At 44.5% G+C, this 13318-nt stretch overlaps 1 protein-coding gene across 1 annotated transcript in view; it reads left to right on the top strand.

Annotated features, from left to right (window-relative positions):
• PLXNC1 (plexin C1) overlaps nucleotides 1-13318 on the top strand; it is a 551210-nt gene that overhangs the window by 131647 nt on the left and 406245 nt on the right. Inside the window, exon 5 of the mRNA XM_077265401.1 lies at nucleotides 12746-12857. Within this exon, the coding sequence (XP_077121516.1) occupies nucleotides 12746-12857 (112 nt within the window). The remainder of the gene's footprint in view (nucleotides 1-12745; nucleotides 12858-13318) is intronic.

Here is a 13318-nt window from a genome sequence, read left to right as displayed (position 1 = left end):
CACGAGAGAATCCTGACAGCGTGCAGTGCGGACTGTGAGAACTCAGAAGTCTGCAGTCACAAATAATGACTGCAGACTCATTACAAACCTGGACATCCCCTTTAATGCTCCTAACATAAATAAAAACATGAGAATTAGTCAGTATCACAAATAACATTTACATCCAGGTACCTTATAGATGACGTCATCTCTGGAGCCGTTCTCCTTCTTTTCTTCATCTTGTCCAGATCCCATGATGAGTTTTCTCATCCACAGCCGTCTCTGCAGACTTCCATCTTCTCCGCTCTTTTGCAGAAAATCTCCACATGATGCCCTTAAAGATAGAAGTGTCATTATAATGCTCCTGAATAAAAAATTGCCCCTCATTATATTGTCTGCACAAAATATGACCCCCACACTGTCCCTCTTATGGTATATGCTCTTCACATTGACCTCTCCTTTCCATACCGGACCCCTCTTCACACTGTCCTCTCACACTGTGTCCCCCTATAAGGCCCAGTATTTATGCTGTACTCTCTCATCACACTCCCCCTCCTTGGTATACTACTGTCCCCTTCTGGCTGTGCCCTTACACTGTCCCTCCATGCTACGCCCCCACTACTCAGTTTCTATTCTATGCCCAATCACTTTTCTCCCCCATACTGTCTCCTCACACTATTCCCCTCCCTCCTCATACTGTCTCCTCTCACATCCCTCCTGTTCACCATACAGTCTCCTCATATATTTACCCCCTCACTTTCTATACTGCCTGCTCACCTGACTCCCCATTGTGTCTGCACACATCCCATCACCCTCACTCCCCGTACTCTGTAAACATGCATTTTTCACATCACTACTCATACTGTGCCCGCATACATTCCCCCATTCGCTCCCCATACTGTCTGCACCCATCCCCCCGTACTGTTTCATCATACATGCCCCCCATTGCCCATACATACCCCCCATTCTCCTATACTGTTTCCTCATATATGCCTATTATTTTCCTCTACCCCACCCCATCATTGCTCTCTTCACCACCTCCATCTTCGCCTTCTCCACCACCACTATCATTGCTTTCTCCCCCACCACCTCATAATTTCCCATTCCACCACCTCAATCATTTCCTCCTTTGTCTTTTCCACCATATCCATCATTTTCTTTTCCCCACATCCCCATTATTGCCTTTTCCACCACGATCATCATTGTCCTTTCCGCCGCCTTCACCATACTTGCCCATTCCACCACCTCCATCATTTTCTCCCCCTCCATTATCATCAGTGTGCTTTCCACCACCACCATCCTTGTCCATTCTACCACGTCCATAATTTCTTCCCCCCCTCATTATTGCCCTTTCCACCACCTCCATGATTTCCTCCTCCCCACCATCATTGCATTCTCCCCCCACCACCATCGACCATTCCAATTTCCACCTCCATCATTGCCCATTCCACCACCTCCATCATTTCCTCCCCCATCATTGCCTATTCCACCTCCATCATTGCCCATTCCACCACATCCATCATTTCCTCCTCTCCCTCCATCCCAATTATTGCACTCTCCCCGTCAGCCCCATCATTGCCCTCGCCTCTCCTCCCCGTACACACTCATGCAAAACCATTTACCTCTCTGCACATTCACCCGCAGCGCTACGCATGCACGCACAAACACACACACACATATTGCATACAGTATAATGGCCACACCTAGTTACTCCTACACACGCGGCTGAGCTCCGTACACCTTGCACACACGGCTCCGCTCCGTACACCTCGTACACACCCAGCTCCGCTCCATGCACCTTGCACACATGGCTTCCGCTCCGCACACCTCGTACTCACCCAGCTCCGCTCCATACACCTTGCACACACGGCTTCCACTCCGCACACCTCGTACACACCCAGCTCCGCTCTGTACACCTCGTACACACACGGCTCTGCTCCGTACACACCCAGCTCCTCTCCATACACCTTGCACACGCGGCTTTTGCTCCGCACACCTCATACACTTCAAACAACAGTTTTGACATGTTCTTCATGTTCCTGTAGAGAGACAGAAAAGATTAGTATATCGTCCAAATAGATCACCACAAACTGGTCCAACAAATCTCTGAAAATGTCATTAGCAAGGTGTTGAAACATTGCAGGGGCGTTACAAAGCCCGAAGAGCATCACAAGATATTCAAAGTGTCCATACCAACATCTGAATACTGTCTTCCACTCATCCCCTGGACGAATACGCACCAAATTATAAGCCCCACGAAGATCCAGTTTAGAGAACACCTTAGCATGGCGGACTCTTTCCAGTAATTCGGGAATCAGAGGCAAAGGGTAACGGTTTTACGGTTAACTTATTGAGTACCCGATAGTCAACACAGGGTCTCAGGGTCCCATCCTTCTTTTTTACAAAAAAGATAGGTGCCCCTGCTGGTGAGGAAGAAGGACGTATGAAGCCTTTGGCCAGATTTTCATCTATATACTCCTTTAAGGCTTGAAGTTCAGGTGCTGCCAAAGGGTATACGTTACCAAAAGGAATAGCTGCCCCAGGAAGCAGCTCAATGGGACAGTCATAATGCCTGTGTGGAGGAAGCTGATCTGCATTCTTCTTGTCACAGATGTCAGAGAACTCTTTATATGCTGGAGGTAAAGAAAATAACTGTACATGTGGTTCCATATCCGTGGACTCAGGGACAGCTTCTGGTAACGCTGAGTTGCTCCTTGTTGGAAAGATAATCTCCTTGGTCTCCCAGTTGATAATTGGGTTCTGAGAACGCAACCAAGGAATGCCTAAAATCACAGGAAAATGAGGAGAAGAAATTAGCAAGAAAGTTGCTCCTGATGATTAGGCTCCAACAAAATTTCAAGGCATATGGTCTCCTGATTCACAGGCCCAGAGATTAAAAGTGACCCATCCACTGTTTCCATGGTAATTGGAGAGGCTCTTTGTTGAATTTCAATACCATGTTCCTTTGCAAATGCGATATCCATGAAATTGCCACCTGCACCAGAGTCAATCATAGCTGCACTGGAAATCCACTGTCCTGAACACAGGATCTTAATAGGGAGAGAAAAGTGAGAGTTCTTTTCCTTAAACTCCTTGGGGGGTGAAGTCATAGAAAGTGAATGGAATACAGCGTTTAAAGGCAGGCTACATTCAGAGATGTCAGATTCATCATCACAGTTGTCATACTCCCCTACTGCTGCTAGCACCTTGTTAGGCCATCTAGGACACTTAGGACAATTGATCAGGAAGTGGTCAGACTGGCCGCAGTAGAAACATAGATTTTCACGAAGGCGATGCTCCCGGCGCTCATTGATCTCACGCCTCTGAACGGAATCAATTTGCATGGGCACCTCCTCCACCTCCCGAGATGTTTTACCTGCAGGCTCTTTGGAAGGAAGGGAAAAGTTAGAGATACGGTTAAAGGCAGCAAATTTCTCCTGTCTAAGCTCAGTAAGGTGAATGTCTAGGCGCACACAATGCTGTATAAACGTTTCTAGCTCTTGTGGTGACTCAGAGCGAGCTAATTCATCTTTTACAATACTAGACAGACCCCTTTTAAAAATAGGCAATTGTGCATAACTGTCCCAATTGGTATCTACCGCTAATCTCCTGAATTCAGTAGCATACTCAATAACAGAATGTTTAGCCTGGCGTAAAGACAATAAAGCAGATTCAGCGGTTGCACGGCGATTAGGATCATCAAACATTAATGCCATAGCAGCCAAGAAATTATCCAAGTTATTTAACCGTGGGTCACGAGACTCAATCATCGGATTCGCCCAGGCGAGCGCTCGTGCGGTCAGCAGCATTATTACACACAATACTTTGGATCTATCAGTAGGAAAACGTTCAGCATGCACATCAAAATATAGCATACATTGATTCACAAAGCCACGAAATTTGTCGCGATCACCATTAAATCTGAATGAGGGCAACTTAGGTGGGCTAGCTGGTGGCGGTTGCCCAGAGGGTAAAGTCACTTGTGCAGCTATTTGCGTGCTTATGTCCTGAAAAGCCCGTCCATACTGGGACTCTATGCCAGCAAGTTTATTTTTCCTGGGCTGCCATGCGGGTGCTTAAGTCCTGCAAAGTTTGTCCAAACACTTGTTGATTGTGTTCAAAGCTTCCAAACTTCTTTTGCAGACCTTCCACATCTGCAGTGATCTAATGATGGAAAACACCTGCTCTAATCTGCTTTCTGCAGTCATTGTTCCAGCAGTCTCCTCTTTTCTGGCTAGAGTATACTGTAATAATTATAGGGGATAACTCAGGAGACTCTTTGCGTGGAACAAGACAACTACAGGACACAGTTTTATAAGTGGTAAAGTCTATATTATCACACGGTGATTCAAACAGGTGCAGAGAAACTCAAGTCCACAACACTTGGTGTAAATATTAAACGCAGCTTAACAGTCTATAGGAATTTTCAGAGGAAAATGCAATCACGCAGAAAGTCTATGAAGCACAATTATTCTTGAGGATACTTGACACGAATAAGTCCTTGTTAGTCCAAACACAGCTATGCTTATAAGGCAGTTCAAATAATATCTTAGCACAACCAGGGAGGCCTGGGTAATAGTCTCAGGTTTTTTCAGAGCAGCAACAGCTTACATGTCCAGCAAATGCAGATGGAAGTAAACACGAGCAGCAGATGAAGGAGGATTACTGGAAACTGGTGTATGCAGCAGGAATTCAGAGCAGAGTAGCAGGATCACCACACAGGTTCACAGGAGCAGGTATATAGCCAGGGAGTCACCACGGTCAGGAGCTGGATGCAAGGCAGAATACTCTAGCACAGACTAAAGGCTGGGGTGGAGTTTTATAGCAGGAAGACACAGTGCACATGAGACCAAAGACGCCATCTTGGAAAAGGGCAGTAATGCACAAAAGGTAATAAAAAATGTTCAGAGTCCTGACAATAGAATATAATGTAGCCCCAGAGAATATAATACAGCCAACCTCCCCATAGAATATAATGTAGCCCTATCAAAGAGTATGATGCAATCCTCCCCCATAGAATATAATACAGCCCCTCATAGAATATAATACAGCCCCCCACAGAGTATAATGCAGGCCCCCATATAATATAATATAGCCCTCCCCCGTAGAATATAATACAGCCCATCCCCATAGAATATAATACAGCCGTCCCCCACAGAATATGATACAACCCTCCCCCATAGAGTATACACCTATTTACACCTTTGGCCTGGGACAGCTCATAGAATCTCACGGCTTTCAGTATCACCTTTATGCTGATGACACAAAGATCTACATCTCTGGACCAGATATCACCACCTTACTAACCAGAATCCCTCAATGTCTGTCCGCTATTTAATCCTTCTTCTCTGCTAGATTTCTAAAACTTAACATGGACAAAACAAAACTCATCATATTTCCCCCATCTCATGCGACCCGCCCAACGAACCTATCCATTACAGTAAACGGCTGCCCACTCTCCCCAGTCCCATAAGCTTGCTGCCTCGAGGTAATCCTTGACACTGATCTCTCCTTGAAACCACATATCCAAGCCCTTTCCACTTCCTGCCGCCTTCAACTCAAAAATATTTCACGGATCCGTACATTCCTAAACCAAGAATCTGCAAAAACCCTAGTCCATGCCCTCATTATCTCCCAACTTGACTACTGCAACCTCCTACTCTGTGGCCTCCCCTCGAACACTCTCGCACCCCTCCAATCTATTCTAAACTCTGCTGCCCAACTAATCCACCTGTCCCCCCGCTATTCCCAAGCCTCTCCCCTCTGTCAATCCCTTAACTGTCTCTCCACTGCCCAGAGTGTCCAGTACAAAACCCTAACCATGACATACAAAACCATCCACAACATGTCTCCTCCATACAGCCTCGTCTCCCAGGACCTACCTGCACGCAACCTCCGATCTTCACAAGATCTCCTTCTCTACTCCCCTCTTATCTCCTCTTCCCTCAATCGCATGCAAGATTTCTCTCGCGCATTACCCCTACTCTGGAACTCTCTACCACAACATATCAGACTCGCCTACCATCAAAACCTTCAAAAAGAACCTGAAGAACTACCTCTTCCAACAAGCCTACAACCTGCAGTAACCACCGATCGACCAATAGAATGTAATACAGCCCCCCATAGCATATACTGTAGCCCCCAGAGAATATAATACAGCCCCCCATAGAATATAATAGAATATAATGTAGCCCCTCCAGAGAATATAATACAGCCAACCTCCCCATAGAATATAATGTAGCCCCATCAAAGAGTATGATGCAATCCTGTCCCATAGAATATAATACAGCCCCCCATAGAATATAATGTAGGCCCCCATAGAATATAATACAGGCCCCATAGAATATAATATAGCCCTCCCCTACAGAATAGAATACAGGCCTCCCCCACAGAATGTAATACAGCCCTCCCCCATAGAATATAATACAGCCCTTCCCCATAGAATATAATGTAGCTGAGCCACCCGAGAATGGCGCCACAGTCCAGTAATCACTCATTGATATATTTAAAAAAACACACAATCCTCACCTCTCCTCGTGCCCCGTGCTGCTCTAGGCTCGGCTCCGGTCTCAGCAGCTGCACTCTGCCTGGCACACAGTGGGTGCGTGATGATATGATGTCATTGCGCACCCGCAGTGTCAGAGGCAGAGGGGAATGATAGGAGAGGGAGTGTCAGCTGACGCTCTCTCCTCCATCACTGCTTTGAACTGTACCAGCGTCTTTGATGCTGGTATAGTTCTATGCAGCGATGGCAGGGGGAGCCGGCACTGGCTGCAGGCTACTGGCTGGGGGCCCCTGAGGGAGCAGGGGCCCTAGGCAGCTGCCTGGTCTGCCTGCCACTAACGCCAGCCCTAACTGTGCTCCCTGCATAAAATATGACTCACTCATTGCCTCTCTTATGATACTTGCCCTCCACACTACCCTCTCCTTTATATACTGGGCCACCTTTTCACACTGATCCCTCAAACTTTGTCCCATCTATAATACCCAGTCTCTATACTGTACCCCATCCTCAAACTGCCCCACCTGCATACTGTCCCCTCCATACTGTGCCCTCACATTGCCCTCCCATGTTACCACCTCTGTACTGTCCACCCACACTACCCAGTCTCCACTACGCTCCCTCACGCTTTTTCCCCCATACTTTCTCCTCATACTAATTGCCTCAGTTCTCTGCCATCACAATTCTATCTTCCATACTATCCCCTTCTCACACATTTTTCCTCATAATGTTCTTTTATGTTCCCCCCTACTGACTTCATACATTTCTCCCCCTTACTGTCACCTCACACATACATCCCTTCCTCACAAACCTGTCTCCTCACACATTCCCCCTGCTCCCCATTCTGTCTCCTCACACATTCCCCCTTCACTCCCCATGCTTTTTCTTCACACATTTCCACTCTCTCCAAACTATTTCTTAAAGTAAAAGCTCGGAGCAAAAAAGTGCAAATAGGGTCTTATCTGAGAATAACAATTCAAATAATAGTATGCTAACCTGAAAAGGTTGTGTGATACACAACCATGAATAAGCATGAAACAGCTGCTGCAGATCCACAGGTCTTCCAACCAGGAAAGAGGGAAAAAAGAATCCAAATGTGGTTTATCCGCGCTGCTGGTAGACAATGAAGATCCAGATAGAAGTATAATAATATAGGATTTTTATTCTAGGTTTTTCAGTCAACACATTTCAAAAGTCATCCCAGTCTTCCTCAGGACTCAAACCGTATATGAAATATATATACGGTTTGTTTCTTGAGGAAGAAGTCTGAAATGACTGTGAAATGCGTTGACTTAAAAACTTGGAATAAAAATCCTTTATTATTATACTTCCATCTGGATCTTCATTGCCTACCAGCAGTGCAGAAAAAAACACATTTGGCTTTTTTTTCCTCTTCAAACTGTTTCTTCACACATTTTCCAGTCCACATACTGTCTCCACACATTTCACAATCCCCATACTGTCTCTTCAAAGTCCTCCACCCTCCACACTGTCACCTCACAAGATTTCCCATGAAATTAAAACTTTGGTTTCTTACCACACCAACATTCACTGTCTATGCAGTGCAGAAGAGTGAGATGATGTGTCATGCTGCTAACATTGGCCTGACCCAGAAATGCCGATGGTCAGGGCTTCAATTGTACCCATGCTCGAAAGACATGAGTACTATTAAAACCTGGAACTGCCATGCTACACCTTTTTCTGAACTGGCTGTTAGCTTGATAGCTGGCTCAGAGAACAGCAGAATGTGGCCTCCCATGCCGGCTGTGCCAACCTATCATCAGATTCATGCTGCCCGAACCATAGTTCTATGCAGTGCCCAGCGGCTTCTTTCCTCTCCAATCACAATGACTTATACATTGTGACCACACAGCATTTTATCTTAATGAACCAGACGTCTATTTTCAGTAAGTCAGGAGGAATCGACTGTTATTTATATGTTGACTATTGAATTTATGCATTTGTCTTCTTGACCAATCAAAGGACACAGACTTTTGTCCATTTAATCCTGTAATATTGACTTGTAAGTTGACATTTGTTGAAACATATTTTTCTGTTATCGATAATGATAGAGGCGCAGGTTAATCGAACAATGATGTCAGCTAATATGTTGATTACACATTATCAAGGCCAGCCTGTTTGTTGACTTGCAAATACTGAAGGATAAACTATAACTAATCAAAAAATGTGAGTTAAACTCATCACATCTTTCTCTTGAACTCTGGATGCTGGCTTTAAGGACAGTTGTTAACTAAAAAAGAGGATATGCTCCTCTGTAACATGGACATCCAGACAGCCAAGAGATCCAGAGATCCAAAGTACCAGAGACTTTTTACATGACAGCAGCCAAGACATCATGGCTCCATCAAGAGGGACACAGATTTGACATGCTACAGGATGCCAGCTTAGGGGACCATGGCTCCAGCTGAAAGAATACAGATCTGCTCCACTAACCATCATTGCACCATAGATACATTTGGGATAGTCAGGATTTGGACCCACCTGTCACCTGAGCCCCATGGATACGTTTGTGAAAGCCAGAATTGGGACCCATTCGTCACCTGACTCCATGGAGATGTTAGGGGAAGGCAGGTTGTGACCCTCAAGTCACCTGGCCTTGTACCTCAATGGACTGTAATCTTCCTAAGCTTGTCGTTACCTCCTCACCCATGCTACATGTGGGATAGTCCAACCTAGAATCTCTGAAGCCACAGCTGCTCTTATTAAGGCGAATGAGAAGGTAGAAGGGTGAAACTCTCTAATTTGCACCTCCTTGGGTACTTTGCTGAGACTGTTCTGCGTGTTAATTGCCTGTTTTGTGGTTAAATAAAGTATTGCCACACTATTTTTACCGTAACCCTGTGTTGACTTAGTAAAAGGTAAAAGGAGAGCGGACATTCGGTGGGACGAGCCCTGGTTCACGCGGTTCATTTGGTTTCAACTAGTGGACTAGATCACTCGCTGACCCCCAGGTCACCACATAGATCTTTCCCCATGTGCACATGTGAAGAATTCCATTGAAGCAGAACTCACCACCTCTTTTGGCAGCCTAGTCCACTCATTGATCACCCTCACTGGCAAAAAGTTTTTTAGAATATCTAATATACACTCACCGGCCACTTTATTAGGTACACCATGCTAGTAACGGGTTGGACCCCTTTTGCCTTCAGAACTGCCTCAATTCTTCGTGGCATAGATTCAACAAGGTGCTGGAAGCATTCCTCAGAGATTTTGGTCCATATTGACATGATGGCATCACACAGTTGCCGCAGATTTGTCGGCTGCACATCCCAAAGATGCTCCATACAAGGCAGGATGGATCCATGCTTTCATGTTGTTTACGCCAAATTCTGACCCTACCATCCGAATGTCGCAGCAGAAATCGAGACTCATCAGACCAAGCAACGTTTTTCCAATCTTCTACTGTCCAATTTCGATGAGCTTGTACAAATTGTAGCCTCAGTTTCCTGTTCTTAGCTGAAAGGAGTGGTACCCGGTGTGGTCTTCTGCTGCTGTAGCCCATCTGCCTCAAAGTTCGACGCACTGCGCGTTCAGAGATGCTCTTAGGCCTACCTTGGTTGTAACGGGTGGCGATTTGAGTCACTGTTGCCTTTCTATCAGCTCGAACCAGTCTGCCCATTCTCCTCTGACCTCTGGCATCAACAAGGCATTTCCGCCCACAGAACTGCCGCTCACTGGATTTTTTTTCTTTTTCGGACCATTCTCTGTAAACCCTAGAGATGGTTGTGCGTGAAAATCCCAGTAGATCAGCAGTTTCTGAAATACTCAGACCAGCCCTTCTGGCACCAACAACCATGCCACGTTCAAAGGCACTCAAATCACCTTTCTTCCCCATACTGATGCTCGGTTTGAACTGCAGGAGATTGTCTTGACCATGTCTACATGCCTAAATGCACTGAGTTGCCGCCATGTGATTGGCTGATTAGAAATTAAGTGTTAACAAGAAGTTGGACAGGTGTACCTAATAAAGTGGCCAGTGAGTGTATATATAATATCTAATTTGTATCTTCTCCCTTTCAGATTCATTTAATTGGTCTCATATTTCCATGTGCAAATGAGAATAAGGATGATTTCTCTACACTGTGACATCCCTTCAGATATTTGTATACACCTATTAAGTCTCTTCTAAGCCTTCTTTTTTGCAAGCAAAACATTCACAGATCATTTAACCGTTCCTCATAGGACATACTTTGCAGTCTGCTCACCATCCTGGTAGCTCTTGCCTGAACTTGCTCCAGTTTTCCTATGTCTTTTTTAAAATGTGGTGTCCAGAACTATTCACAGTATTCCAGATGAGGTCTAACTAAGGAGGTGTAGAGGGGAACAATTAATTCATGTAATCTAGATTATATGCCTCTCTTAATACATCCCAGAACTTTTGTCTTTTTTGCTGCTAGATCACATTGTTGACTCATGGTCATGAGCAGTCTGTGATTTATTAGTATACCCAAGTCTTTTTCACACACTTTTTGCATAGTTCCATTTATTTCACCCATTCTATAGATGTAAATCTTTCGTTTTTCTTGCCCAGATGTAGAATCCTGCATTTCTCCCTGTTAAATACCATTCTTCACCATGTTCCAAATTATTATGCAAATTGAATTTAAGTGGCATAAAGATTTAATTGTTTTGTTTTTCAAATAAACTTGTGGATGTTATTGAGTCTCAGGGCTGAATTGTTCACTGAAATCAATGTTAGGCTGGTTTCACACTTGCGTTTTGATCTGCAGCGTTTTTTAAAAAAATGCATGTGGTGAAAAAACGCATGTAAACGCGGCAAAACGCCGCATTTTTTAGACGCATGCGTTTTTGCATGCAGAAAAAAAACCACGGCGTTTTGCCGCGTTTACATGCGTTTTTTCCTGCGTTTGCGTTTTTTAAACACATGCTGAGAAGTGTGTGGCAGCTGCCAATCATCAAAATCAACTAGAAAACCCACTATAAACAGAAATAGCTAGGGTTAGGGTTAGGGTTAGGATCCCTAGTAACCCTAGGGATCCTAACCCTAACCCTAACCCTAGGGATCCTAACCCTAACCCTAACCCTAACCCTAGGGATCCTAACCCTAACCCTAACCCTAAGGGTTAGGATCCTATCCCTAACCCTAAGGGTTAGGGTTAGGATCCCTAGGGTTAAGGTTAGGATCCCTAGGGTTACTAGGGATCCTAACCTTAGGGTTAGGGTTAGGGTTAGGATCCCTAGTAACCCTAGGGTTAGGGTTAGGGTTTTCTTGTTTTTCCTTGTGTTTAGGGTTAGGGGTAGGGTTAGGGTTAGGGTTTTCTTGTTTTTTCTTGTGTTTAGGGTTAGGGTTAGGGTTAGGGTTTGCTTGTTTTTTCTTGTGTTTTCTTGTGTTTTTCTATAAAAACGCATGCATTTTTAATGCAAGCAAACACATGTGCTTAAAAACGCATGCGTTTACATAGACAGCAATACATTTTTTTGCCGCAAAAAAACGCCGCTAGAAATTACTACAGGTTGCATTTCTGCAACTAAACGCACGCGTCAAAAAAACGCATGCGTTGCCGAAAATGAGTCAAAACGCATGCTAAAAAACGCATGCGTTTTTTAATGTTAAGTATAGAAAAAAAACGCATGCGTTTTTTAGTGCTAAAATGCTGCAGATCAAAACGCAAGTGTGAAACCAGCCTTAAACACATGTGCTAATCAGTTTTCCAGGTGATTCTAATTAAAGGAAAACTACTTAAAAATGATGCTCCACATTATTAAGCAGGCCACAGGTTTCAAGCAATATGGGAAATAAAAAGGATCTCTCTGCAATGGAAGTGAAGTGCTGCAAGCACGCATGTGCTGCTACACTTCCATCCTCGCGAGATTGAAAGGCAGAGAAGGGCAGGCCAGAGGGGTGAATGAGAAGGAGGTAATAGAATACAAGCGGGGGCTTGATTCACTTACACCTTCCCGGTGAGGCACCTCATCATCGGGGCCGCTCCCCGCACCATATGCGGTGACCGCAGAGCTCCGCACATGCCGTATAAGACAACACCCGGCATATAAGATGACCCCCGACTTATACGTTGAGTATATCCCAAACTCTGTATTTTAAATGGAAAAGTTGGGGGTCGTCTTGTAAGCCCAGTCATCTTATACACCGGAAAATACGGTAATCTTTCTTCTCATGTGGGTTATGTCCTTCTCGACTTTGTTTAATTGCAGCCTTAACAGTAGTGAAAAAGATTAATAAAAATAATATTGAATTCTATATCTAATATTTCATTTAAATAGGTGCACCATGAAAACGGAATGTGAAGAATCCACAGCATTGGGAAAATGGATAGGATTTTCAGAAGGATATGCAAAATGTCTAAAACTGAAAGTTATTCCTAAAGATGGAAAGGTTTGACACGTTGGTTATGCTGATTCCTTGCCAGTTTTTCATCCTTTGTACACAACGCGAAATGCTCATGGTTTCCTATATTCACCACCCATTAGCAAAGTTCCTGGTACTGGACTTTGATTTTTAAACATCCGTTTTCTTTCTTTTTTATTTAACCCCTTCATGACCTTGGGATTTTCCGTTTTTCCGTGTTCGTTTTTCACTCCCCTCCGTCCCAGAGCCATAACTTCTTTATTTTTCCATAAATTTGGCCATGTGAGGGCTTATTTTTTGTGGGACGAGTTGTACTTTTAAACGACATCATTGGTTTTACCATGTCGTGTACTAGAAAACGGGAAAAAAATTCCAAGTGCAGTGAAATTGCAAAAAAAGTGCAGTCCCACACTTGTTTTTTGGTTGGCTTTTTTGCTAGGTTCACTAAATGCTAAAAATGACCTGCCATTATGATTCTCCAGGTCAGT

This window comes from Ranitomeya variabilis, chromosome 5 (genome assembly GCF_051348905.1).
Source record: "Ranitomeya variabilis isolate aRanVar5 chromosome 5, aRanVar5.hap1, whole genome shotgun sequence".
Taxonomy (NCBI): Eukaryota; Metazoa; Chordata; class Amphibia; order Anura; family Dendrobatidae; genus Ranitomeya; species Ranitomeya variabilis.
Note: the sequence above shows the minus strand (reverse complement) of the source record. Positions and strands in the feature narration are given on the sequence as shown.